Source organism: Colossoma macropomum, unplaced genomic scaffold (genome assembly GCF_904425465.1).
Source record: "Colossoma macropomum unplaced genomic scaffold, Colossoma_macropomum, whole genome shotgun sequence".
NCBI classification, from domain to species: Eukaryota; Metazoa; Chordata; class Actinopteri; order Characiformes; family Serrasalmidae; genus Colossoma; species Colossoma macropomum.
In genome coordinates, this window is record NW_023494790.1 from 21,423,516 (window position 1) to 21,450,712 (window position 27,197).

General features: G+C 39.9%; 2 protein-coding genes across 2 annotated transcripts in view; both read right to left on the minus strand.

Annotated features, from left to right (window-relative positions):
* The window catches only part of waca (WW domain containing adaptor with coiled-coil a), a 31,320-nt gene extending 21,056 nt beyond the window's left edge, over nt 1–10,264 (minus strand). Inside the window, exons 1-4 of the mRNA XM_036572511.1 lie at nt 10,003–10,264; nt 9,754–9,787; nt 8,706–8,898; nt 622–710 (exon numbers count right to left, since the gene is read on the minus strand). Of these exons, the coding sequence (XP_036428404.1) occupies nt 622–710; nt 8,706–8,898; nt 9,754–9,787; nt 10,003–10,043 (357 nt within the window). The 5' untranslated portion in view covers nt 10,044–10,264. The remainder of the gene's footprint in view (nt 1–621; nt 711–8,705; nt 8,899–9,753; nt 9,788–10,002) is intronic.
* Nucleotides 10,265–12,738: 2,474 nt separating this feature from the next.
* fasn (fatty acid synthase) overlaps nt 12,739–27,197 on the minus strand; it is a 30,400-nt gene continuing 15,941 nt past the window's right edge. Inside the window, exons 23-42 of the mRNA XM_036572512.1 lie at nt 26,330–26,716; nt 25,877–26,041; nt 25,614–25,729; nt 24,944–25,098; nt 24,595–24,798; nt 24,237–24,387; nt 22,794–22,972; nt 22,473–22,592; nt 22,242–22,364; nt 21,221–21,444; nt 20,905–21,106; nt 20,356–20,507; nt 20,174–20,265; nt 19,676–20,073; nt 18,908–19,096; nt 18,580–18,807; nt 16,408–16,619; nt 16,193–16,291; nt 14,821–15,072; nt 12,739–14,574 (exon numbers count right to left, since the gene is read on the minus strand). Of these exons, the coding sequence (XP_036428405.1) occupies nt 14,437–14,574; nt 14,821–15,072; nt 16,193–16,291; nt 16,408–16,619; nt 18,580–18,807; nt 18,908–19,096; nt 19,676–20,073; nt 20,174–20,265; nt 20,356–20,507; nt 20,905–21,106; nt 21,221–21,444; nt 22,242–22,364; nt 22,473–22,592; nt 22,794–22,972; nt 24,237–24,387; nt 24,595–24,798; nt 24,944–25,098; nt 25,614–25,729; nt 25,877–26,041; nt 26,330–26,716 (3,786 nt within the window). The 3' untranslated portion in view covers nt 12,739–14,436. The remainder of the gene's footprint in view (nt 14,575–14,820; nt 15,073–16,192; nt 16,292–16,407; nt 16,620–18,579; nt 18,808–18,907; nt 19,097–19,675; nt 20,074–20,173; nt 20,266–20,355; nt 20,508–20,904; nt 21,107–21,220; nt 21,445–22,241; nt 22,365–22,472; nt 22,593–22,793; nt 22,973–24,236; nt 24,388–24,594; nt 24,799–24,943; nt 25,099–25,613; nt 25,730–25,876; nt 26,042–26,329; nt 26,717–27,197) is intronic.

Here is a 27,197-nt window from a genome sequence, read left to right on the forward strand (position 1 = left end):
ATTTGGGACTACCGACCAAGACGCTGAGTTGCCAGGGCTGCCTGGCAAGGACCTATTCTTAAATATAAAAATAAAAATAAATAAATAAATAAATAAATAAAACACCACTTACATCTGCCATTAACATTACAGACACGGGCCTTGAGGAAAACAACTTGTTTTTCATTTAGTTTGATCACACAGCATTACAGCAACTATTTATTTTTTTATAATTGTATACTTTCTCAGTCCCAATACATATTCTTAGGGAATGACAAATACAATCAGGATATGACAAAAGTTTAGAGCCCATCAAAACTATTATTAGTACTATTATTTCATTCCACATCTATCAAAAACACTGCAGAGACGAGAAAAGAAAAGAAAAAACAAAAAAAACAACAAAAAAGACAACCCCTGTATCGTTGGCAGCATTAGCCTTAGCACAATAAGCAGAATTTTAGTGAACTGAGTCTGTAAAACAAGTTAAGAAACTGTTAAAGTGGCACTGGTTTGCAATGATAATATGCAGAACCTCAGTTTGTCTCAGTTTACACAAACAGCAAGTTAGACAAATTATCTATCACAGCCAAGTAAGCGTCAGCAGTTAGAAAGAAACAACTGATATGTGGAGGTACTTACTGTGTCTGATCTGTTGGGATTTGAGTGAGAGTTGGAGCTATGCAGAGAACTGTGGTTGTGAGAATTCTCCTGAGGGGAAATACTGGTCCCTGAAATAAAAAGAAGAAAAAAAAAATATATGTAAACTATTAACTGGAGGTCCAAACTATTTTGCCTGAATCCTGCCTAAAATCTTTTTTGGCAAAACTATTTGATTTAATTTCATACAAAATGGATAAACTACACAAAAAGGAACAAGTAATTTAAAAGTCTCAGTCTTTTCATGCCAGTGGCAGCTAAAAGTACTTTACAGACAGGTGATAAAGTTTAACAGTAAAACAAGAAAGACAATGACACAGATCAAATTAAAAAGATAAATACCAAGAGAGATAGAGTTTAATTAACTGGCAAGTTATAGAGAAGCAGAACAACCGAAAAAGGCCTCTCCACGTTTTCTGTATTTTTACGGACGGTATTTGCAGAAGGCCAATATCTGAAGATTTAAGATCACATGCTGGAACATAAACAGACAGACATTCTGTGATGTGAACGCGTGTTAGGTCGTTTAGAGACTTAAAAAATGGCAGCAGAACCTTAAAAATGTATCCAGTGCAGTTCTTTCAAAATTGGAGTGATACGATCTCTCTTTTTTGTTTTTGTTTGGATGTCTGCTGCCTCCCATCTACAATACAAACTTCTTATTGTCAGCTTTAGGGCTTTTCATGGTCAAGTACCCCCTTATTTAGTTCAGTTCCAACATCTTTACATCCCTCCTTGCACAGGTCATCTAGCACATGATTACTGGCTGTTCCTCAGGCTGACCTCCTGGGGAGTCAGGTTCTGTAGAACCCCAAACTGTAGAACTTTGTGACGGCTCATCCTTCGTTCAAAGCCAAATTAAAAACCTCTCTTCATCCAGTACTAGTCTCTACTTCGGCGTTGCTCATCTTTGTCCTTTGGTTTATACTAGGCATACATCGATACCATTTTTTTCAGGCTGAATACAAATACAAGTACTTGCCAATACCAGTTATGATACCATACTGAGTAACTTACATGCATTTAAGTATTAGCTAGTGTAAATGAGTACAACACACATTCAAATGAAATCATTAAAATCAAGAAAATAGGAATAGCTAGAAACTGATACACAGAGTTTCATACTTGTTTTATCAACTGTTTATAGACTTCAATAATTCACTAGAAATATAGAATAATTGTAGTATATTGTACAATAACATATAATTATAGTTTTAATGGACTATAATTTTGTACTCCGTTACACATTCATCTCACTCTTCAGTTTTGTTCTCAAACTGTATCTAATAGCACTGCAAAAGACAGATTTATAAAATAAACATAGATACTCAACTGTAACAAAAATCTACTGACTAACATGTTTTTCCTCAGGCTGTTCTGGCTACTGCGCTTGCGCAGATGTTGACAACAATGGGGGGGGCTTTCCCCACTCGCAGCGTAACCAGCAAGCTGTTTGGCTCTTTTTAATGAAGGGTAGGACTTTCTCCACAAACAGATCAAAAAAGGCCATGTTGAGCGTTACGAGCTCTTCCATTCACATTTCAACCAGTGACCTGTCTCTGTCTCTGATGTCACACAGCGCTGTATGTAAAAACTGAGCAAGTAACACTGGTGCTAAAAAAGCTGCAAGTGCTGTAGAACAAATGACATTTCTTTAGCACTTCAAACTACAAAAACTGCTTCTAAAAATTAGACATCAGTAAGCGGAATAGATTTAACAAAGCAGCTAGCCATCTATTACCTAATGTCATCCATCCATCTGCACTAACGCGTATAATGCTGTGAGAATTCTCCAGCACTGTGATGAAAAGAAGCAAAAAGAACATGTCTTAAGCACCTGGTCAATGGACGACGGTAAGCAGCAGCTCATCAAAACCTATGATGCAGCACAAGTTGATCAATAGGGCTGCAACAAATTACATTTTTCATAGTTGAATAATCTATAGATTATTGAAACAAATCGATTATTCAGATTATGAATCACTCAATTACCAAATAACTTTCGAAGCTATCAGCTTTTAAATTTGGCTTGAGGTTGTTTTATGCACTTACTAACAATGAAGACAAAGATGAATACCTTATTGAAATAATCCCTGTTTTAATGAATTTTAGCAGCAATAAAATATAACAAAACTAAACCAGTATTCCCTTAGTCACACCAACATCTCTGTGCTTCACCGACCATATGGCCATATCTATGCATAATTACACAAACATGAGAGTGGATCGCTGCGTTCCCTCCATTATGTAACTCATAATTCCGCTTTCTGAGTGCAATATTCTTGAAAAAGTATCATTTTGGACAGTATCTTTCTTAAACTGCGGCTCTGTAACGGTACTGAGCGCACTCCAGCAGTGATTTTGATCGCCCCAAAATAGCGGCGTCGCTGACAGACCTGGCTGAACCCAACGTGGCATCTATGTAATCTATAAGCAACACTATCTCCAGCCATAAACGTAAGTAACGTTCAAATTTGGCAAGCAGTGGCAAATGTTTGTGGCAAACTTGTTCTCTATGAACAAGTAAATTTGAATGATTTTGTGTAAAAATTCCATTTCAACAGTAACCCATCATCCAGATGCCCTGCATGTTGGCGGAGAACTACCTCAAATTTTGGCTGAATTTGAACGCACCAGTGGCCTTGATGTTAGGACAACGCAATATTTATAAATTTGTAAACATAATTTGGAAAGTCAGCAGGGTCGTTGTGAACAATAGTTACTTGCTTCTCCATTAACGATACCAAAGAACATGCATTTCAAAATAGAAAATGTTGCGGGAAGACTTAACATAAACATTAGCTTTCTAACTCGCTAGCACAACTATCTTACCGAGATGAATCTTCTTCATCCACTGAGCCGATGTGTTTCCTCTTCAGATGCTCCAACATGGAGGAGGATGCGCTCTCGTGCCAGCTAAGGTCGGCTTTACAAATAGCACAACTGACAACCTTGAGTTAAGCATAAAAAAAAAAATCTCCCACACTTTCTGCTCGAGGCTGCCATTGCGCTTTTGTTAACTCTCCAGTAAGCGGTAATGCCAAAACATTCCTAGTTAGCGTGAGAAATGCGTGTGATGACATCACCAACTAATCGACTATTAAATAAGTTGCCAACTAATTTGGTCGTCGATTTTAGTTGACTAAGTCGATTAATCGTTGTACCCCTATTGATCAATCTGGAATATTACTCAATAGCTAGACGCAACGAAAAAGCAGTCAGTTTTGCCTCAAAATAAACATTTATGACCGGCCAGATCCAAAGGCAGTAGTGTTGCCCAATCTAAATCTCTGGTCTTCTCCAGACTTGCAGATACATGAATTTAAGGGTGCATGTTACTAAGAAAGTCCACAGGACCGTAGGGCTGTCTGCTTCTGCTATTTACCTAAGGCATGAGGGAAATAATGCAGACTTTCTGTGAACTTCCAGAAAGGCCTCAAGATACAGGCATCAGCAGATTTTGCTAGTGCAGTTACCCAAAATTCATGTGATGACAAACAAAATGGCAACAGTTCCAAAACACAACTGAAAAAACAAACTTCCAGGTTCCCTCCAAAGTAAGTAATACATAATTAATTTCAGGATTTTTGTGTCAATATCAATATGGAATTGGGTTGAGCTGAAGTGCCCTCTCATTAGCGTTTTCTATATGCTTGAAGCCCTGCGGCCTCATATCTGACATGATGTCGTCGAGCACTTCAGTGAAAGTCACACCACATAGGTCCAAACTCAGAGACTGAAGACCAGAGATTTTGACTGGGCATGTGACTTCAATGCAAATCATGAAGGCTATTTGTTATCGAGGTATTTAGGGCAACTCTACATTAACACTTCTTTTGACTTTACTCTACAAGGAATCAAAGCACAGAGAATGACCAAAGCAGGCGTGCCCTCAGCTCCTGAGGCCACCTGGCCATCATATATTTTGATCAAGTAGGCAATCTCTCATTGGCTTCTGCAAACAACCCTAAAAATTCAAATGTATGCAAGGAAAAATGCAATTTGCAATATACTAATAACAAACCATGTCACCAATGCACCTACAACATTAAAATGAAAAGGACATCGGTCATATATATGACTACAGGTGGCTTCACTGGTAACTGGAACAGCCTAGGATACAACACACCTAATCACAAAGAACAAACTATGAGTTACCTGTAGTCATCACAGCATGTAAACATTAAGCCTGCACATAATGAAACACTAACGTTGCAGATATTAGCCGCAACACATCAAATAAATTATGAGCCATCACATTCTTTAAGTTATCCCTGTGAAGTGCACCTCAAGACAGAAGAAACCAGATATCCAAACACAGTGAAGCAGAGGCATACTAAAAGAGGCAAGAGATTTACTTTGTGTTAAGTTATATCTCCACCTCCATACTGTGCTCATGCACATAAGGATGTAACAACAAGGCATCAATAAAAGGACCCTACCTACAAGTTGTGTAGTTAACTGTTTTTTGTTACTGAGTACAGTACACACAGAGGTGGGTGCCTGGGAAGCTAACCTGAATGTCCAAAACATTTCTCTGACAGAATTTCCTGTACAACTATACTTAAACACAACCCGAGTAGCACATGATAACCACCAAAATACCTCTGATCAGCCATCACAATACAATGAGGACAAACCAGCTGATACTGCTGTAACCTGTGCATGTTGTCTTTGGAATGTTAAAGCACTGTAACAAACCTACACTTCTCTAAGGCATAACTTCAAAAAACTTCGGTGAGTGAGGCCTCTTTTCCATTGTAGAGCCAAATGTTTCGCTAAGCCCATATCACGCTGGTCTGTGTCGATGCAGACCCGTGAAACCGATCTCCATCTGCTGTGCTGGGAACTCAGGACCAAAAAATATAAAAGAATAACTATGCTTGACAGTGGTTCAGCAGCAATTAACAGGCTTACAGCTCACTCTTAGATATGAATCTTAATCCTCTAAATTTGAGTCATTTAAGCATTAGTTAGCCGAATCAGAATCTGTACTGTAACCTGCAGCATTTTTAGCCTGCTAAATAAACTAATGTTAGCTTAGCTAACAGGCTACATCTCTGAACACCACTAACAGGTTCAATTGAGTCTTCCTGTCACTTCAAACACCATTCACGCAACTTTGCTCTCTCAAACATATGTTTTTATCATCTACACCTGTGTCAGCAGAGCACCAGTTGGTCAAACTCAAACTTGCAATGTGGTGTGTGACACTGCTAACAGACTAAGCTATGCAGATCCAAACACCATCGCTTTCTGTCCCTAAAACATCACCGCTCGATTTTGGCTCCTGAGATTTGAGCAATTATCATTTAAACTTGTGTCAGTGTAGCTTCAGTTAGCCGTTAGGCGAGTAGAGCTTTTAGCATACTAGCTTTAGCGTGCTGGCTAAGTTAATGCTCACCAGCTCCTCTCTCCTAGTTGGCAGCACCTTTAGCAGCAGTTGTGATGTTAACGTTGATGCATTAAAAATAATGTACTGCATTCATTTATTTGGTAACTGTGTAAGTGAACTAAACATTATGTGATTGTTATTGGTTTTGAAATAACACAGGACAAGGCATCAAAAAGCAAGGTAAATGTAGAAGCAATCAGAATAACTATGCTGTGAAGCCATCCACCAAACAGTTCCGCAGCTCTGAGCACGGTTAGCTGACCATGCCAAGGATGCTAAACACAGTTTTTAGGCATTCTGGGCCAAACTGTGTCCGTGTGGAAATGCCACGGTTACTCTCTGTGCTTGGAATCACTCGGCCCTACGGTGAAAGACTGGCCTGAATTTCATAAGAATTCTCTATTTCTTAACTAAGGCCAATCTGCACCAAAAACCTCTAAAAGTAGAAATGTTGTATCAAACACAACTACTGACGCAAAAAAACTAGGTGATGAGTACCATAGTTAGTATCCACGAGCCCAACATCTATGACTTATTAAAAAGAAAAAAAAGCATAACTTAGATTCCAGTTTTAAATTTGGAAGCTCAATGTGGACAGAGTGGTACAAAGTCCACAATCACAACGCAAAAAAATAAACATCCACCTAAACCACACTGACCTCTATCTGGCTAATCTGTCCAAATTTATGAGTGCACTGTCTGCTGGTTCATCTATATGAATGAACTAACTAAAAAGATTTCCATACATTCAGTAAATTAGGAAGCCCATTCAAAGATAGTTCACATGTGCAAGCTATTGAACAAAAAATGCTTTTTCAGATCTTCTTTTCAAAATAGATGGCTCTTCCATATTATCAGTTACAATAATGGAAAACACTAAAGAAGATTTTAGGATATCAAATCAAACACTGTATCTTTCTGCACTTCCCATAGTGCAGTCAGGGTGGCAGATGATCACGCTTTAACATGTAAACATTCAGTACAAGTCACTACTTGCATGTTCTCCACAACGTTAGCATAACACTAGCAAAAAAACAATGTGTGATACGATTTGGGAACACCAAAAGACAAGGTAATGTAAAGTCTGGCCAAATGTAAATTGTGTGGGGCCAAACGAAATACACAAATGAGCTATAAGTCATGGCTCTCTGCTGTAAAGCAGGGCCGATCTGTAAATGGTGAAACTTGCTATCAGCACATAAATTATGATAATTTCTAAGACAGCTGAACGACTTCTAAGGCCACTGTTGCAGACAGTCATCCGGAGAAAACAGAAAATAAGTAACCCAAGAAATCTACTTCCAATAGACCCGAGTCAACCTTGCAGTGGAGATTTGTGCGATTTCAAAAACCAAAAAAATTTGTATTTCTAACAGACATAGATTATAAAATGCAAACAAGCTCAGTGATCGTACGTACAGAAACCTGTCATTAGATTCTTTACGTTCAGCTCTTACTTCTTTCACAAAGCAACAAATGTAGAACTGCTAACGTAGTGCAAATATAGGCACAGACAAATAGAAAAAGTTAAGAAAAACTGCCAGTATCTACAGTTCTAACACACTATTATACAGATAGCTGAACAAAATGGTTTATTACCTCTGAGTAATACAGAGGAAACAACTAGATTTAGGCTGTGTGCTGAGCCTGTTTGCAATCACCAGATCAGGACCAGACATTTGTGCTGTGTAATATATTTACGAATGTCTCAAGCAGACTCAAGACACTGGAGTGCTATAATACACAAATCTAAAGACAAAACAACAGACAACAAAACTTAACCTTTATGTATGTTAGCTGTTTAAACGCTCCTACCTTGGATGCACAGGTTGTTGCAAATTAAGATCTCTATCAATAAAGGTACACAGAGGTACTCTTAAAGTTAAGACTGTATAAGAGTAAAACTAAACCAGTAATTTCCACCATTCTTCATTTTTTCCAAAAACATTACTGAAAATTCTGCACGTTTGCTTCTGCTACTTCTGTTCTAAAAGAATGTCTTAGAAACTTGACAAACTTTGTTTCGCTTGTACTGTTTTGTTCCACTGACACCAAAGGGAACTGCTTATACAGCAAATGATTAGATATAGTTAATAAGGATTAGGTTGGATTCTATCTGCAAAAATGCAAAAAATAAAAAGGTCACTATTTCATGAGCATTATATCATGGATACAACTCAGTATGGATCAACTACATTGCCAAAAATCACCACAAAGTAATTTCACAGTAAGTCAATATTATAGTGTAAGAGTCCAGATGACATGTTTCCCAGCACTTGTGTTTATCACCTAGAGCTTGCACTAAATGATCCTCAGAGATTATTACAAGTGTGCAATTAGTGATTATGTTTAAGTAATTTATGCTCACAAAACTCTTCACTATAAAGACCTCACACTGACAAGTTTAGCTTTAACAGTTTATGATATGCTAAGCTGGATATCATCTCTTAGGGACTACAAACTTTAGACAATCAAATGAAGTTCACTTATTTTACAGAACCAATGGTTACATCTATACTGATATACACATAACAGACACTACCTACAGAAGATAACTATGTTAACATCATGAAGCATGTCTTCTTTCGGTACAAGGGCCCTGGTAATGCCGGGTACTGTAAGCCCCACTGGATAACGTGTGTAATATGAGGGCTGGGCTGCATGTCCTTACCACCATCTCGCTCTCTTGCCCGGTGGGGATGCAGGGCCTTGGCTCTGCCGTGACCACTGCTCTCTGTGTGCTTGTTGTCTGGACTGTCGGATCTCCGCAGGATTTTGCACGGCGGGGTCGCATCACTGCTGTCCCGCATCTTCTCATGCCGATGGTCGCCAGCGGGGTGACTCTTTGAAGAGTATTTAAGAGTCTGGAAGAAAAAAAACAAATACATACACCCCCTGATTTCAGCTTAAGTCTAGTAACGTTTAAATGGGGCAGAGACAATGACCTACAGCTAGACAGGCAGATAATATAGTATTCACACATTTCAAGTGACTCTGCGTTTTGTAAACAGGCTCACTAAAGGTTGTCAAGAAAAAGGCGAGTCGTGACTGCATTGGTACGTCAAGCAAAACTAAAACAACGCCTAATGTGTAATTTAAGTCACTTATTTATCGCTTAAATTATTGCTAAACTCGTTAATTAACCTGGGTAGGAGATACGAATGGTGTTCGTCGTCGGCCGGACTTATTTTGACACCTCGTCACCGACGGTGAGCTCTGGCCCGGTTGTTTAGCTAACGTTACAAACAACTCTCCAGCTAAATACTCTGATAACTAACTAACGTTTATGCTTTCCAATGACTGATTCTACCAATGGTTTAAGACCGACTAGTGTCAATTCATTAATATTTTAACAGCATCTTCACCGTCATCAGCACAATAAGGCAAAAAATTCAGCCCTCTTCTAGCAAGCTAGCTAGCTAATTTCGTAGCTAGTTGCTAGCAGGCTAACGTTAACGTTAGCTCATGAAAGTCGTTACATCGCTAACAAGCTAACGGTAAACTCGACGGTCAGGTGTCTTAGGTCTTAAATAAAGAGACTATATCGCGTAGCGGTCTCTGTGGTGTTGCTTTTCTGGGTAGAAATGGTGGCAGACAGGAGACTTTTCGGGCTGTTTTACGCTGGGGAGGCCTGGCCTGCTCCTGAAGCCTGAACCGGAGTGGCCCTTTTAATCTGATTTGTGTGAGCCTGCTCAGCGCTGAGCGTTAGCTTAGCTAACCTGGTAGGGCTGAGAGTCCCTTCGGTCGTTGCACCTACAAAAGAAACACAAAACAACAAGAAAAAGAGATTAGACATACGAAAAGTTGGGACACAATCGTAGTCAAACGACGGAACAACAGCTGAATCGGCTTCCTTAAGCTGGCCAAGTTTCTACTTATTTTGGTTTCACTAAAAATGGCGGAGTGTCAAAGCGGAGAAGGAAAAAGGAGGAAAAAAATCGTAGCGTAAAAAATAAAGCGCTGTTTACCCATCGCCGAGTCTCGGTTGTTTCCTTGCATACATTACCATCAATGCCGGGTTAGTGTGTGTGAAGTAGATGTGAAAGGTGGGTCGCTAATGTGTTTTTAGGCTATCGAAGACCCGATCTCATCTATTATTTCAACAGTTCTGGCTATTCGAGTCGCTCTTCGCCTCTGCTAGTCGGAAGAGCGCCCTCGCTCCATCTCCCACTCTCACACACACAGACCAAACTCTGCCCCTATCTACAGGAAAGTGAAGCTCAGGCTGCGCCGGGCCGCCTCCCCCTTACAGCAAACTGCGGGATATTCGTGGCTATCATCGGCTAAACCCGGCCACAATCGACCTCCCTCATTCTGCAGCCCCTGAAAGGAAAGGCGACTGCGCCTCTTTGTGGCCAGAACTCCTTCAGCCACATCCACCTCACCGTCCCTGCACACCACTCTTACACACAACACTCTGCTCTCTGCTCTCTTAGACGTTTTTCATGCCCGATATGCTGTAATCAGAATATTATATTACGAACAGTCAAGTGTGATGACACTGAGTTATAAGTAGATATAATGAGCATAAGACAGAGGAAAATATACAGCTATTTTATTATATGTAATCCAGAATTTACCAGAATATTAGACAGCTTTCTATCTAATGCAATAAGCACAACCCAAATGAATAATCGGCTAACAAATTCTGTAAAACGCAGTTTTAGACTGTCTTTACAAAAAAGATCCATAATAATTTTACAGGTATTTCTACAGGATTCCTATGAGACCTTTATAGTAAATTCTCTCAATTACCACAAATTACCACTGGATACTACACAAGCATTATATATTATTATAAGACAATCTACAGGAATATTAAAGGAGGCAACAATATTATACATTATTATAGTAGATTTATATATCACTATAGAGATATTATATTTACAGGAAGCATTACTACAGCTTCTTTTTGTTAGCGGTGTGTTGTTACCTCTGCTGCTGGCCAAATCTCAGTGCCAATATTGATTTTAATTCATTTTAGTTTATTTTGGCAGCACAACTGGCTTGAATATGAGACAGCCTTCAAAGCGTAGTGTAAGAGCAACGAGAGAGCTTAAAGCGAAGGCCCTTTAGGGGTAACCCTTAGGTTAAGCATTAACCCTACCATTGAATAAAATGCAGTGTGGTCAATAACAAAGGAAACCAAAACATCAGCACTTTTGTGTTCAATGCCCTGTTAATAGAGGACCAATGCACACTGGTTTGTCTCTCTTTACACTCACATTTTCTAGAATTTGATCAAACCATTATCTGAACTGGACTGCAATATGTTAATACTTAAACATAGTTTTTACTGTTGATTAATTCATGTATACATGTGGATAATCCACAAAAGAGTGTTATGCTCACAGATAGGTGCAAATACATTTCCCACTTTATTTGCATTAGTTATATTGTTCCACGTTTATGCAAGAAAATTAACTTTGTCCTAAGATCTTAAGATCTACCAAAACTGATTGTGTGTGAGCTATGGTGTTGATACTTTTAAAAAGGAAATAAGGAGCTATTCGCTGATCTAAAATAATCAGTACCTTACAAACATAAAGCAGAGGACATAGAGGTGAGTTATATCTAAACTCCTCAAAGAACCTGCAGATGAGTGAACTTAGACATGTAACAGAGTGTGACTGATTCCACTTCAATTTTTTTTTAAAGTAATGGACATCATGCAAGCCAAAAACAAGTGAAAATAGGCATTTAAAAGAAGTAAAATTTTAGAAGTAAAATTTTCTTTGTAAAAGCTGACATTGCAGGACCACTTGTGGTCCATATATAATAAAATTATACACAATACAGTGCAAAAGTCATATAATCTTTCATTTATTTAATATCCACTGAAAATGCCTATTACGTACAAGTTATTCATTTTTCAGCACCAGTAAAGGAGTAAAAAAAAAGGTTTAACAGAAAACTACATAGAAGCCTCAACAACTAAATATCTGACTCTTCAATATTTAGGGTGTACATCCTTAACTTTTATTACAGCTTCTATTCTTATCAGGAGATCTGCTTTTAGTTTTTTAAAGAAATTCACACTTTTTTCCATGTAGAACTGCATTTTCTGTTTCTCATGATTCAAGTACACAAACACATTCAGTGATGTTGAGGTCTGGACTCTGGGGTGGTCAGTTCACTGTTCACACCAGCAGCTTATTTGGACTGTTTTCTTTTCTCAGTAACAGCTTTTTGTCAGCTGCACAACCTTTCAGAGTGTTGTCTTCTCGCAGTGGAAGGATGGATAGAAACACCTGTGGACTTTTAAAGATCTGAAGCAAGAGTGGAGCTTGTTTTTCTTCTCTATCTCTCAACTATTTTAAGACTGTTTTAGATACTTAAGTACGCTTTAAGTACTGTTTACCTGATGGTGACTGCCTCCATGGTCAACAAGGTCTTGCACCATTAGGAGTCTCATTTCTGTACCACTTTTTATCTACATATAATTATACACAGTTTTTTTTTCCCATTTATGTTTCTTTGACTTTTCCCTTCCTTATGCAAGATTGTCTTACATTTAATGTTGTGACAGTGACCTCTGACTTTTAAACAGTACTGTAAAGTATGTTTGATGACTAGCCATGCTATTTATTAAGGTGATAAAACACATGTAACACATGCAAAATTTGTTTCAGTCAACCCCCACCCTTTGGAAGTTTCAGATATAAAAAAAAAACAAAAACAAAAGAAAGATCACACTATGAATCTTTAATGTTAGTGATAGTTCTTTATTTGGACTAGTACAATAAATACTTGAAAAATTACACAAAAACAAAATTATAGTAGAAAATATAAGAGCTAACAAAGAAATTTCCACGTAGTTCTTCTATGCGCTAAGCACAACATCCAAAAAGGCATTTGGTTCGTCATAGACTTAATCAGAAGTCTCAGATATCTCCAGAGCTGCCTTTCTTCTTCATTGTGACTGGAAGAGGGAAACCATCAGGGCTCATTCGTATGACAGCATTTCAGTCCAGTACCAAATAAAACCCTTCATTTTAACAACACGTGGTTAAAAAAAAACAAAAAAAAACAAAACAAGAAGAAGCTCACTAACATCTCTCATTGAGCGTAGGTAAACTCTGTGATACGTGGACCTGGCCACAAAAGAGAAAACATATTGCACTATAACTAACTCATCTACCAATGCTGGCACACTTTGCTGTAAAAAGATGCAGAACAGTTTGAAGAATTCCAAGGACACGATTAAGTGCTGAGCAATATGGAAGCAGAGACATTTCAGAAACATACATTTTGTAATAATAATTAGGTAAAGAAGGAATGTCTGTATTGTGTTTCACTAGAAGACAAATATATTACAACATGAAATTTCCAGTTATTTGCGTGCAGTTACACAGACAAGCACAGAAGCAGCATTCACTTCAAGGTGTTAAAACTTTGTAAGGTTCATCATTATTGTCTCAAATGTGGGGAAAACAGCATTCCACAAAGACGCCATGAGAGGACTTTGCTGGTTTTCAAGATAATCTTCCCTTTTAGTGAACATTTGGATGTAAAATAAGTTTTATTCTGTACTTAATCCTGTTACTCTTTAAGCAATTTCTGCCTGATCTTGGCTGTGGCACTGCTGAGAAAACCTCAGCGATTCCATAACTGTTGCAGCATTTTTCTAAGATAATAACACCAAAATTAAGACTACAGTAAACATGGGTAAAAAAATGTGTTAATACTGTAATTTTGGAACACCAGTAACTTTGGAAACATCTAATCATTGGTAAACTGCGATTTAACCAACATACACATGACTTGTGATCTGTTTGAATACTGTGGTTAGGCAGCGCAGGCCATCACTTTTGCTGTCTACATCAATATGCATATGCAAGTCAGGTTTATGTGGAAAGCCCGATTAAAAAGGGCTACACATACTTATTAGTAGACCTTCAATGTTAATTAGCATTAGCATAGGAGAGACTGCAGTACCTAGGCACTACTGAAGGTCATTGGCACTTTGCTAACTACTTATGATATTTCAACTACTGGAGTAAATTTCCTATGTGAAGATTCAGTAATTATTAATTTTGTTCATACAAAAAGAAAAAAGGAAAAGGAACAAATGAAAATAGAATGAGAAACTCAAGACTTGAACTTACTAAATAAAAACAGAAAGGAAAAAATGCATTTGTTAAACAGATTTTTGTCTCCAGCAGAAAAATTCCTTGTGCCACATTTTGGGATGAGTAAGGGAATGAATATGGAGAGTGGGAGAGGAGGAGACAGGATGTATTGTTGTGTTAGGGAACAGCCACTTTAGGCTTTCACTCATGCAGATTAAGAGTGAGCTACAGCTGACTGTGTTCTTGTGTCTTTTGACAGGAGAAGGTGAATAAGCGAGAATGGAAAAGAGAACAAGGGAAAAATTTGTGATTGTAATGAAGGGTTTGGGTTTAACCCTCTCTGGCACTAACGCGGGGCTCTGCCAGCGAGCTGTGGATGATGCCTGTGATGGACTCCACTCCTTCTCCCTCCAGGAAGGTACGATGGTCACCTTCAATCACATGGACTGAAACCTTTCCATCACACACCTGCACATAAAGCCAACACACATTTATGTGCCTTTATTATTCACAGTAATAACTCAGTGACAACAGTAGTTTTAAAAAACTAGTTGGATAATTTTAACCTGCACTGAACCAAACATCTCTGAATCATCAGGATGCCAGGATATCAGTATATATGTGTGAACATCCTCATGACACTGCATTGTACTACAAGAGTTTTCATTCAAACTACTGCAATGTTGCATTATGAATTTGTTATCATACACTAACCTCATGTAGTTTGTAGTCAGCTCCCAGACCATCTCCATAGTCACTACTGGCTTTGGCCCTCAGCAGGGTGATGTTGCCATGGTATTTGGTGGTGGGGACGTAGCGGTCAGCAGCCTTGAGCTTGTAGTAGAAGGTGGAGGCGGCAAAGTGGAGAGAGTCACGGTTGACATTCTTATGGCTGGAAGTGATCAGATCCACAGCCTGGTTTACTCGGGCCTCCAGATCTGTCAGAGGCAACAGTGTTTCCAAGAGCTGTACAGAAGAAGAGAGAAAGAGTGTGAGAGATGGTGTCACAATGTCGAGAGTTTTGACCAGTAATTTTATTTTAACGTTAGACTGTAATCTGCAATCTTTTCGCTTTATTGAACGTGAATGTTTAATGATGCAAAATAAACCACAAATACAATCAAATACAAAAGTGGGAGCTAAAATTCATCGGAAAGGTAATGGTTTGTTTTGGTACAGAAGTTAAAGTATCCCTCAGATATCTCTAACCCTAAGTGGACTCTGCAGAAAAGTGTTCAACGCCACCATGTGGCCATATTATAAAATTACCACTACAGATTTTATATGAGCATCTTTTTCTTAATATAAACAATGTTATGTGTAGAAATTTTCTAAAAAAGACCTAGCAATCATTTTTGAAAATAAATATTGCTCAAGTTTGTGACTAGTTGATGACTCATACCATATCAACCCTCTAAACTGCTAAAGAGGAAGGGCACCGTCATTATGTCCAAATGTATCTTGATACTTTTTTAAGTTAGTGAAGTCAACAACCTTAAGGCTCATTCATTGCTGACATAAGCATTCAATTATCTAAAAAGACTGGCAATAGAATGAGACACTTTAAAGCAAGCCCACAGGAACCTAAGGTCAGCATGACCCATGCCAAGCATTAGCTAGAGGGTTATAAAGCCTCTCAGTACTGGGCTGTGGAGCAGAGAAACTGTGCTCTATGAAGTGATGGAGCTCCATCCAGTATCTCTGTGATGAGTTGGAGTGGCGTTTGTGATCCAGAACTAATGATCAGTACCTCACTATGCATTTTGTATGCATTCAAATCATTATAGCAAACATGTTCCAAAACCTAGTGTAAAGCCTTCCCAGAACAGAAGGCTTCAGAACACACGGTGAATGAACAGATGTCTACAAACTTTTGGTCAAATAGTGTATCTGAAAGGCTTCTGAACTTCTAAAATTTTACTTTTTTTGTTTAGTGTGGAAAGTGACATTATTGAGTAAGTGTTATTTCGTAATATACTGTTCGGTAAAGACAGAGAAACCCTGATCCTGTATCATCTCCAAAGTTTTCTATAAACCTTTAAAAGGACAAAAAAAAGTCTAAATGGAAATTTCCTCCTGTGCTTACCTTGTTGTACTCAGTTCCGGTGAACTGCTGGATGAAAGCACATAGCGCTTCAGTCTCAGCCTCAGACTCGTTGCCTGGGGTCAGCTTGGCCCTGTAGCTCTATAAAAGACAAAGCAAATGAAGCTTAAGACAGGGACAATGCACTATGTTTTGTGTATGTATGGTTACACAAGAATGTTTTCTGAACTGTACAGAACAATGTAGGCTGTTCCCACCTGCGTGTAGGCTGCAACATAGGAATGGGAGCCATCGAAAAGGAAAAGGTATTCCACAGGGCACTGTGCCTCCTGCAACTGAGAGCACATCTCAAAAGCCACACAGGCACCAAAGGAGTAGCCAGCAATACGATATGGGCCCTCGGGCTGCACCTGTCTCACACAGTCCACATAATATGCTGCCAGGCTCTGTATACTGTCCAGTGGAGCAGCTACAAACACATAAAACACAAAAGGAAAAAAAGATATGAGTTCAAAGCCTTAACCACCAGTCACCTGAAAAACAAACATGAACAATAACTACAAATTACACTAGCTGTAAAAATGAAAAACTTAGTGCTAGGGTGACCATACTTTGTTTTTCAAAATAAGAGGATGCTGTGGTCAGGAGGGCAGCATGGAGCAGACTGTAGAAAGCAAATGTCAACGTGAAAGCAAAGCCAAATCCCTGACATTTTAGGCAGTTTAAAAACCCGGGCTGGACACATATTAGGCCCCAAAAATAGGATGTGTTGTCACCCTACTCAGTGCGCAGGCCATAAACTGACTTTTAAAAACAGTTTTCAATGTGCTTGAAAGGGTATATTCCTTCTGTTTTTTTGAAAGAAAGAAAAATGATACCAAATCCACTATTTCAGGGGACCCTAGCCTGGAGGGCCCGTGTCCAGTACAGTTTGGTGATTTCCATGCACAAATGCAGCTCAACTCAGCAGTTAGTTATCAGTTCTAGGATGAAAATCCCTAGCTGGACACCAGCCCTCTAGGAGTCTGTCTCATGAAGCAGGATTTGTGGCTTAGCCAGCTAACTTTAAGCTTAGCTTGCTCTAACCCTGGATTTTCTGTCTCACGATAATGGATCACTTTTTACCAGGATACAGCACCATGGCAACTTATGCTGCACGCCTAACATGCTCCAGGGCAGGATCAGTTTAGGATTTTAGACACAGCTCTTGGACCAATCGGGGCCAAGCTTCTGACCAATCAGGGACTTACGAAGGTGGACCCCTCGGGTGAACTTTTTTTCTCTTTGTGACGTTTGTGTCATCAGTTGTGTAAAAAAATATTGCTTTTTTTAGCAGAGGAAGCAAATCATACTACACAGATATTAAGAACATAAAGCAATTACTATACCAACAGGCACTAACACAAACAGAGCTGCTTTTTACTGTTATGATTGCTGTACTTTCTACACATTTACATGGATTTCTTTTTCTTTTTTTGAAAAGAAAAAAAAAAGCACTCGACTCCTCCTCATATTTCACATGACTGGCTGTTCATCATAAATGTCATGCTTTCATGTGCACGCATTAAATTAAAGCTTAAGCATCTAAACCTGGCTTAACAGAGAAATTTAACAATCTTTGTGAAACAAGTTAAGCAGCATTCCATTTGTTAGGTTTTATGAAGTCGAAACTTAATCAGGAACCTTGTCTCTGTTAAACCTGCTTTCTGAGACAAGTTCCAGGACCAGAACTGGACACTCCTGCTGCATATTTTGCTTGGATCACATAAGATCATGGAATAAGTGTAACCTGCTGCTTCTGCATCCACTCATACTGTTAATTTACAGGGACTTTTCTAATTTTCCATATAATTAAAATTTTGTTAGTTTTTAAAAGTCATTTGGAGTGGTTTGATGTGAAATAAGCTGTTCTTACAGAGATAGAATTGTTCACAGCAGTTTTGATGGGTACCAGCCATCTGAAGACTTCAATGCCTCTAAATTCTACCTCTCAAAAAGTTTATTTGCCTATATTGCCTGTTGTCCGAGATATTATTCTATGACAAAGTTTTGGCCGCAAATGTATTTTTAAACTCACGGTGAACAAGTGTAACATGCAGCTGTTATATGGCAAAATAGTAGAAAGAAGAAAATTTACTTTTTACATATTTACCGCTATTTTACCATTATTAACATTACATATAAAAACTTGGCACAAGCATTGCTATATTTGTGTGACAGACATTGCGACCCCTGGTTCCCATCAACACCACTGTAAAGAAAATCTCCAATGCTCCATTTCATATCAAAACACTCTGAATGACTTGGTTTAATTCTCAACATTCATTTATGCAGACATTTTGAGGAATCAACAGAATTCCAATTTAATATGCTCCTTGCCACAAATATGGGCTAAATGCCAGTTAGTTTAAGTGCTGTGTTGTCATTACCTTTGGTGCACTGCAGGCCGTAGCAAGGCACACTCAGTTTGGCGGTGAGGGTGCGGAAGGCAGCAATGGAACCCTCAATGGGGTGGATGAGGAACAGCGGCCTTTCTGCACTCTGGACCTCATTCAGACGTGTCACAGTGGGGCTGTCTGGGTTCACCAGCATCTGGCTGACATCTGACTCCAGCAGAGCCAGAGCCCCAGTGCGCTTTGCCTGTGCTGGCCTGGGTTCTGCAGAGGGTAGACATAAGCAAGAGATATTAGACTTACTCTCAATGTCACTCTTGGAAAGTCCATTTATAAACACACGCAGATGTGCAGACATGCTCACCCTCAGACCCTCCTGACTTGCTGGACAGCTCGCGCAGCTTGTTGATGGTGAGTTGCCGTATTTCTCTCATTGCCATCACAATGTCATAGTCCCTCTCCAGTGTCTGCCTCACTTCCACACCCATCAGCGAATCCAGACCCAGATCAGCCAATGAAGCATCAGCATTCAGGCTGTTCACATCACGCACACCTGAACAAAATGCACAGTGAAAGATTTTACTCTTTGTCTTTAAATACAGAATAAAATGCATAGCAGGCAGGTCAGGGTAAGATTTTAAAAGATTAGAAGATCATAAGTTTGGATTACACTATTTTCCATGTAGCAAAAAGTATTTACAAAACGACATTACAAAATATGAAGATGCTCCACATACAGTTCATATATGGAAACTAAGCTGCAAAAACCATCACTATTTACATATGTCTGTCTAGTCTGTTAACACTGAAGTTATAAGGAGTGTTTCAACCCGGACTGCTTTTTTAATGAGGCCCAATACAGTCAGAACAGAAGTCATTTACATATATTACATTTCAAAGAAACTGTAACAAAAGCAGCCTGTTTAATTCCAAGAGAAAAAGAAAAGTTGGAAAATGATTGTGTAAAAATGAATTGTGATATAAAATAAAAAAGATATTTTTGCTATATAAAAGCCTAAAAATGTCATAAGTGGACATAAGCGGGAATAAAAAATAAAATGTCAGAAAAATGTAGGATAGGGTGCTTTTAGACTATCATTGCTGTCAGCAAAGCAAAACCTGAAGTTCTCACCCAGGATGTGAGCCACTGCCTCCACCAGGTCCCTCTGTCCACTGCTTTCTCCCTTTGCCACCTGCACCCTCTCTGCCAGCACAAAGCTGGACATGACAGCCTGTTTCTGGCACAGGAAACGGTCCAGCACCTCTAGGCAGGATGCCATGCGCTGGGGCAAGGTCCCACCAATCACTGCATCATTCCCACCCATGGTTTCCAAGACAACACCCACATCACCAATGGCACCCCACTGGATGGCCAGGCCTGGCAGGTTGTCGTGGCGACGCTGCTCACACACCCGCTCCATGGTGGAATTGGCAAAGCCATAGTTGCTCTGACCAGCGTTGCCACGGCCACAGCTGACCGAGGAGAAAACCACAAAGTGCTGCAGCTCAGGACACTTCTGCCTCGTCACTCTGTGGAAGAAATCCAAATCATTACCCATTGAATTTAACAGCATAAACCTTTTAGCACTGACAGAAAACATGAGTATCAATTAGTGATTATAAAGTTTACCGATCCAAGTTTAGGGTTCCATCATATTTAGGCTGGTTGACCTCAACAAATTGCTGTGGTGTTAGATTCTCAAGCATGCCATCTTTCAACACCTACAGGAAAAAGGTGAAAATACAAACTTTTATCATCTTGTTCTCAGCAACTGAGTTCAACAAAACAGACATACAGACAGAGACACTTACCATGGCAAGGTGGAAGATGCCTCCCACAGGGCCCAAACGGTAAGCTTCAGTGATCAGACGCTCCGTCCCTTCCAGGCTGCTGACATCACTAGTTGACACTAAAACCTGGATGCCTGCAGCTTGCCATTCACGAACACGCTTAGCCTGGTAACCTGTTCCAAAAGACATTAACATTTTTATGGCCTGCTCATACTCAGATAGGAACCAAGGCAGATTCAAATGCTGGAAAAGCACTCAGACAGCTTTTCTACAAAGGACATATGTAGTCACTCTTGTATCTATGACATGGTAATTCCTAGTAGAAGAAAAAAAATTAAATGTATATTAATAGAAGATATTATAACAAGCAATTTTGGACTATTTCTAATGGTTCATTCATCATAAAACGCTGTCACAATGTTAAAGAAAGCTGTTTTTTTCTAATGACGTTAAAAAAGAAAGATACAAGGTATTGATATGACTAACAATATGAAGGATTTTACTGACTGTATCCTAAAACAGCAGCAAACCTTTTCAACCTGCTGAAGTCTTATCGTTCAAGACAGTTACCGTTGCGGATGCCAGAGCGAGAGGTGAGCACCAGCTTGCGAGCTCCTCTCTCAGTTAGCCAGTGAGCCAGCTCCAGCCCGAAGCCTCCCAGACCTCCTGTGATGATGTAGGAGTGTGAGGCAGGGTAGAAGGTGCGGCAGATAGCAGGCAGAGCGAGAGGAGTAGCTGTAGACTTGCCGCTTCCCTTTTCCTCTGAACGTACCTGAGGAAGAAAGACACAATGTGTGACACATGTGAAAGGAAAACAAAAAGGGCAAGGAAACCATCGTCATCCCAGCCCAAAGCAAAAGCATCTGCCTTTATAGTGCCACCTTACCTGCAGCAGGACCTTGCCGATGTGCTTGCCCTGAGCCATATAGCGGAAGGCGTCCTCCACCTGGTTTCTTTCAAACACTGTAGTGCGGAGCGGCTGCACCACGCCGTCAGCAATGCCCTTCTTTAGCAGCTCCGACACCTCCTCCCACTCGCGGTTACCCTCTTCAAACAGAGCATCCAGCAGAATTCCATGAAAGGCCACGTTTTTCAGGAACAGAGCCATGCCTGACACAGAGGCACAGAGCAGAGTTAGACAACTGAAGTTCATTGGCTACCACTTATTCAATGAAGAATATGATGATGTATGCTCTATGTTTTTTAAGCAGTGTAGAACTACTCCAAGTTATGTTGTATGTAAATATTTAGTTGCATTCAAGCACACATATGTAAATCCATAGTGTTAAGACTTATAAGAGAGTTACGGTACTGTTTTAAAACTGTTTATCTTGGCAGTAACTGTGTTTTTGCCAATTAAACTCTATATAACATATAATAAATACAAATAAACAACTAGACTTTGTTTGTTTTCAAAAACAGCTGATATTTTATGAGCTGGTTAAAAGAAGAGGTTCCAGATTTCCTTCAGCAGCACAACTGAGTAAACTTAATAAAGGACTGATTAGTCAAATTAGGCACTGATGATAATTACAAATAATAGGGGACAAATAGTAGAGGAGGTATGGGAAAGGTTAAGCAAACACTTTGACATACATAAAATCACTACTTATTGTATTAATGTTATCGGTAATTATTCTAATATTAGCATTTTTCTGGGCAAACACTTACTGTTCAATAAAATAGCTTTTTAAATATCAATTTCTCAGGTGCCTTTGACTGTTGCACGGTGCTGAATATTTGTGATTGACAGTTCTTCTCTACAATTTACTTCAGGATTAATAAAGTATGTTTGTACATATGTATGCATGTATGTATGAATCTATTTATGTGTCAACTATGGTACGATATGCAGTATTCCATTCTACCACTGGATGGCCCAGTGATGTGTTTTGCTGTATTCTCACCCAGAGGGGTGTTGTTTGACAGGTCATATTTGCCAATCTCCAAGAAGCGCCCGTGCCTGGCCAAACAACGTAAGCTGGCCTGCAGCTTCTCCTCAGCCAGGGAGTTCAGAACCACATCGACTCCTGAGCCCAGCAGAGAGAACAGTACAGATTATTCACACATTTTAATATTTAAATATGTTTCAGCAAAAATAGCTTATCTGGATTATCGTGTTTAAATAGCAGTCGAACCTTTGCCCCGTGTGTGCTTCAGCACATGTTGCTCAAAAGAGGCATCTCTTGAGTTAGCAAATGACTCCGCAGTGAGCTGTGGGAATCGCTCCTGCAGGTACGCCCTTTTCTCTTTGGAACCTGTATAACACCAGAAATGTCAAAAATGCATTACCAAACCTATTACTAGCAATTATGCAATCACTGCTAAAATAAATGCCCTAATAGGAATGTATTATCATTCTTCTTTTCATCAATCAGTTTTACCCTGACAAAGGAAATAATGGCAAGGACTACATGCAAGAATTAGTACAGATGTTTAAGTGTGGAGCTGTCACGCACCAACAGTAGTGAAGACTCTGCAGTGCATGCTGAGTGCAATGGCGATGGCAGCCTGGCCCACTCCTCCAGAGCCAGAGTGGATGAGCACACTCTCACCAGGCCTTAGGCGCCCACGGACCACCATGGAGTAATATGCCGTAGCATAGACAACAGGCACTGAAGCAGCCTGCTCCAGAGTCCTACACACACACACACACACAAACACACACACACACACACACACAAACACAAACACACACACACACACACATTTAGTGCTGCACCAAGCATCATGAAAGTAATTTTTAGGGAATGTGAAATACATCTAGGAATCAGTTTCCTGAACATGGTTTAAGCCCACTTCAGTAGTGGTTTACCACTGTAAAGCCATTTTAGTCTAGGATTAAGGATTAGTCCAGGAAATCATCTTCATACATTTTAATCATTTTTTACTGTGTGATATGTTTGAGTATTCTACCATGTATAGTAAGAAATGCTGTGATAAACATAACAATACGTTTTTTAAGTATTTAAGGAATTAAAGCTGGGCACAAAATATATATTTAAATGCTTCCTTAATTCAGGTTTTTTTGAAAGTCAAATGGTATGTCTTCTAAATTCACAAGAGAGTGCTCAGTGAGCTTTTGAAATATTTAAGCATCAACAGGACAGGACAAATGGGCTCTTTTTGGCAAGTTTCTAACTATCTTGATACCAACTCTGACACCTTGACTTTGATAGATTCCTCAATGATACTTTTTTCAATACCTTCCTCTGAATTACAAAGTGAATAAGGGTACAGCTTAAACCAGAAATGAGTGTGAACTGCAGGACGTGGGCATATTCACTGAGCACAGTAAACCATAGTATTTACTGATGTTTCTTAGCACTGCAGTGACACTGACACGATAGTGACATGTTAGTGGTTGTTGTGCTGGTACAAGTGGATCAGACAGTGCAATGTTGCTGGAATTTTAATCTCCACTACACAGTGTCCACTTGCTGTCCACTCTATTAGACACATCTACACATTGTTGGTCCACTTTGCAGATGTAAAGTTAGAAACGAGAGCTCATCTGCAAAGTTTGTGTTGTCCTTCATCAGTGGCCACAAGATGCTGTTGGTTGGATGTTTTTTGTTGTTAGCCTATTTTCAGTCCAGCAATGACACTGAAGTGCACTGCTGTGTCTGATCAACTCATACCAGTGTGACACACTAACATTCTGCTGCCACCACCATCAGTGTCTCTGCGGTCGTGAGAGTGATCTACCACCTACATAACACCTGCTCTGTGGTGATCCTGTTTGGGGCCTGACCACTGAAAAACAGGGTATAAGGAGACTAATAAAGTATGCAGAGTAACAGATTTTATCTATTTTATTTTATTACAGCAGTTTCCAGTAGTTTCTAAACTATATAATATCCCACTGCATGGTGCCTCTCACAGTAACAGTGGTTTCTCACCAGCTGGATGGGACATCCCAGAGGAACCGCTTGTCTGCATCCACACAGGTGGCAAGGCCTTTAGCAGGCAGCAAGCCCATGACCCGACGCCCACTGGGGTCCCGGCCTGAGAACTCCATTCCCAGCATGCACTGCTGCAGCGCTATGTCTCCTGCACACAGACATTGACAAACATACTTAGAACCCTGCAGTCTTTAAATGCTTTGTGCAAAAACAACAACACGGTAACATACATTTTGATGTAAAAAAGTACTGTAACTGACAGCTGTAGGAAGCATTGCATAGAACTACATGTTTGTGTGTGCAGATTCTGTTATAGCAATAGTTCCTATAAGTGTGAGGAAGACAAAGTAGCTACCAGGAATAGCGTCTGGTGGCAGTTTGCCAGTTGCCAGCATGATGTCTCGGAAGTTGAGGGAGGAATAATAGACACGGCAGAGCTGCACATTGGGGTTGGATGGAACAAAGTGCCGCAGTGGTGACGCAATCCAGCGCAGTGAGGAGAGATCCCCACGAGTCAGCACGTTAACGTAGGCCTGCTCGGTCAACTCCTCACTTAAATCTACAACACAGACAACAAGCAAAGCCAAACTGAGAAAAAGTCCACAGCAAAACTCTCATATGGGGTCAATCATATTTGTTGTCTTATCAGCTGTGTAAAGGGCACAATACTGAATATTGTGCTGATAAGAAGTGTTGTACTGAACCTTGTGGCAGCAGCTGGTGTCTGAACGCCCCCCACTGGCCATCCCGATACACGTTCATACAGAGGTCCTTTTGTAGCACTGGTTGCATGTCCTTATGGGTAAGCGAGAGGGAGGGGGCTTCAGATGACTTCTCCAGATTAGACACGAACACAGACCTAGTGAAAGAAGAGACAAAACCACAGATAACCATGAATCACTACGAAATTGTAATTATTTTAAACAAAAAAAAAGCAAAAAAAGAAATGGACATATTTAACACAAATCATCTACAGGCTTCAATCAAAACCTTAATGTGTTGTAATGGCCTATAGATTATCCCCTGTAATCAAACATGCTTTAATCTAAATTTAATTTCTTAGCAATTCTCTTAATTATGTTTCCGTTTTATGTTCCGGTAATTCTGAAATGTATTAATCATTACTATCTTTCTGTTTAAATTCCAATTTGTGGTGTTCCCATTTTAGTTTTTGGGGCATATTACATAAAAGAAATTATGAATGAATTTTCATATCAATTTCTACATTACATACATTCTAAATTTCTACTACTTGCTGTGGTAAATTACCCCACTGTTATATCCACTTCACACAAACTTGGCAACAGACTCAGGTGCTAAAATGTACTGCCACCATTCCATAACTGCAATGCAGTAAAGGGGCAACAAACTAACCGAATGCGGTGGCCCCCAGGTTCCTGTCTGAGGCAGTTGACCATTCCCACCACTCCATTATGGCCTTGAGAGGCAGTGAGCCACACTGGTTCCTCTGATGTTTCAGCCAGTATGCTCTGATGGAAGCAAGAGGAAGATTGAGCTGTTTAGCTAACTTAAGGTTAAAAGGACCATCTTTCAGAGTTCAGAAATTTAGAAACTTACTGGTCATTGCACGCAACTTGTTTGTATACTGTGCAAGAAGATTAACAAGTGCAACTTACCTTAAGAGTCTCTACCCATTTGTAATCGGTAGAGTCCACAGACACAGCGATGGGCTGTTTCTCAGGGCTTTGTCTACGGCCAAGGAAGAGAGCTGAGCCGTAGAAGGATTTCTTCATTACGACCACATTCAGGGAGGCCTTCTCAAACAGCTTCTCCCATTCCACCTGGACACACAGTCACAGCACACAGTTAACAAGAGAAGGAAATACAAAGCGTTGACTACTGAAAAAAACAAAATCTCCAAAATAGTGATTTTATAGTAGAAAGTAGACTGTGATTAATTTATTAATTTCTGTTGTCCCATTTGGCATACAATGTTCATAATGTTATTAATGAATAAATAAATAAATGAATGAATCAATCAATAAATGGAGATACAAAGTTTTGTTCAGACAGCGACGAAAGGGGAATAGAACCGAACCAAAGACTACATACATGTGATGCTTACTCACCTGAGTTAGGAGTCCATTCTGATTGTCCAAAGATGTGAGGAAAGCCACTGTCTCACCCAGTGTGTCTCCTCTCAGCAGAGTGTGCAGCAAGACAAAGCCCCCCTCTCTAGTAGCTGAGGCCAGGTTTTCCAGCAGTGTAGCTGGGCTTGTCACAGGTCCTGGCACAGAGTTACACACCACCAGGTCTGCACCAGTCAGGCCTCCTGAGGCAGGACCCTGCTGAGGGTCCCACTGAACAAATGAGATTCCTTGCTCCTCCAGGGAGCTCTGTTGGGCAGCAAACAGCTCTGTGCCGAGGTCAGATGCTGTGTAGTCCAGACGTAGCATTGGCTGAATGTTGAGGAGACTGACGGCACGGGAGAACACACGACCATCGCTGGAGAGAGCCTGAGGAATGAGGAGGACAGAATGAGCCTGGCTGCACATAGCAAGTAATAATTCTTGTGCTGCACTTTAGTCTTTGAGCAAAGCATATTGTGCACCCCTCAAGCTGAATGTCTTGGACCACCTCACCAGACAGTATCATTCACCATGGTCATTCTTGTGCGGTTCTTTGTATTATTTTCTCCTTACCCCATATCAAGTCAGTCAAGACATGTTAGATGTCCAAAGATTCTAAAGTTCTACACTGACAGACATGCCACATAGCTGAAATCTGTAATGGCAGCCCACCTTGAAGCCTGCATTTTGTCCAAACCTCTGTCCATTTTAACAGATGAAAACATCAAACAGTGTCAGAATCCATCTAGAAGACTTTTTGAGATTACTTAAAACCCAATGCAGTTGGTATGCAGTTTGTTAACAGTAGATAGTCACATTATTTTTGTCAGTCCAGTGCAAAACTAATGAATCAAACCTCAGACTAACA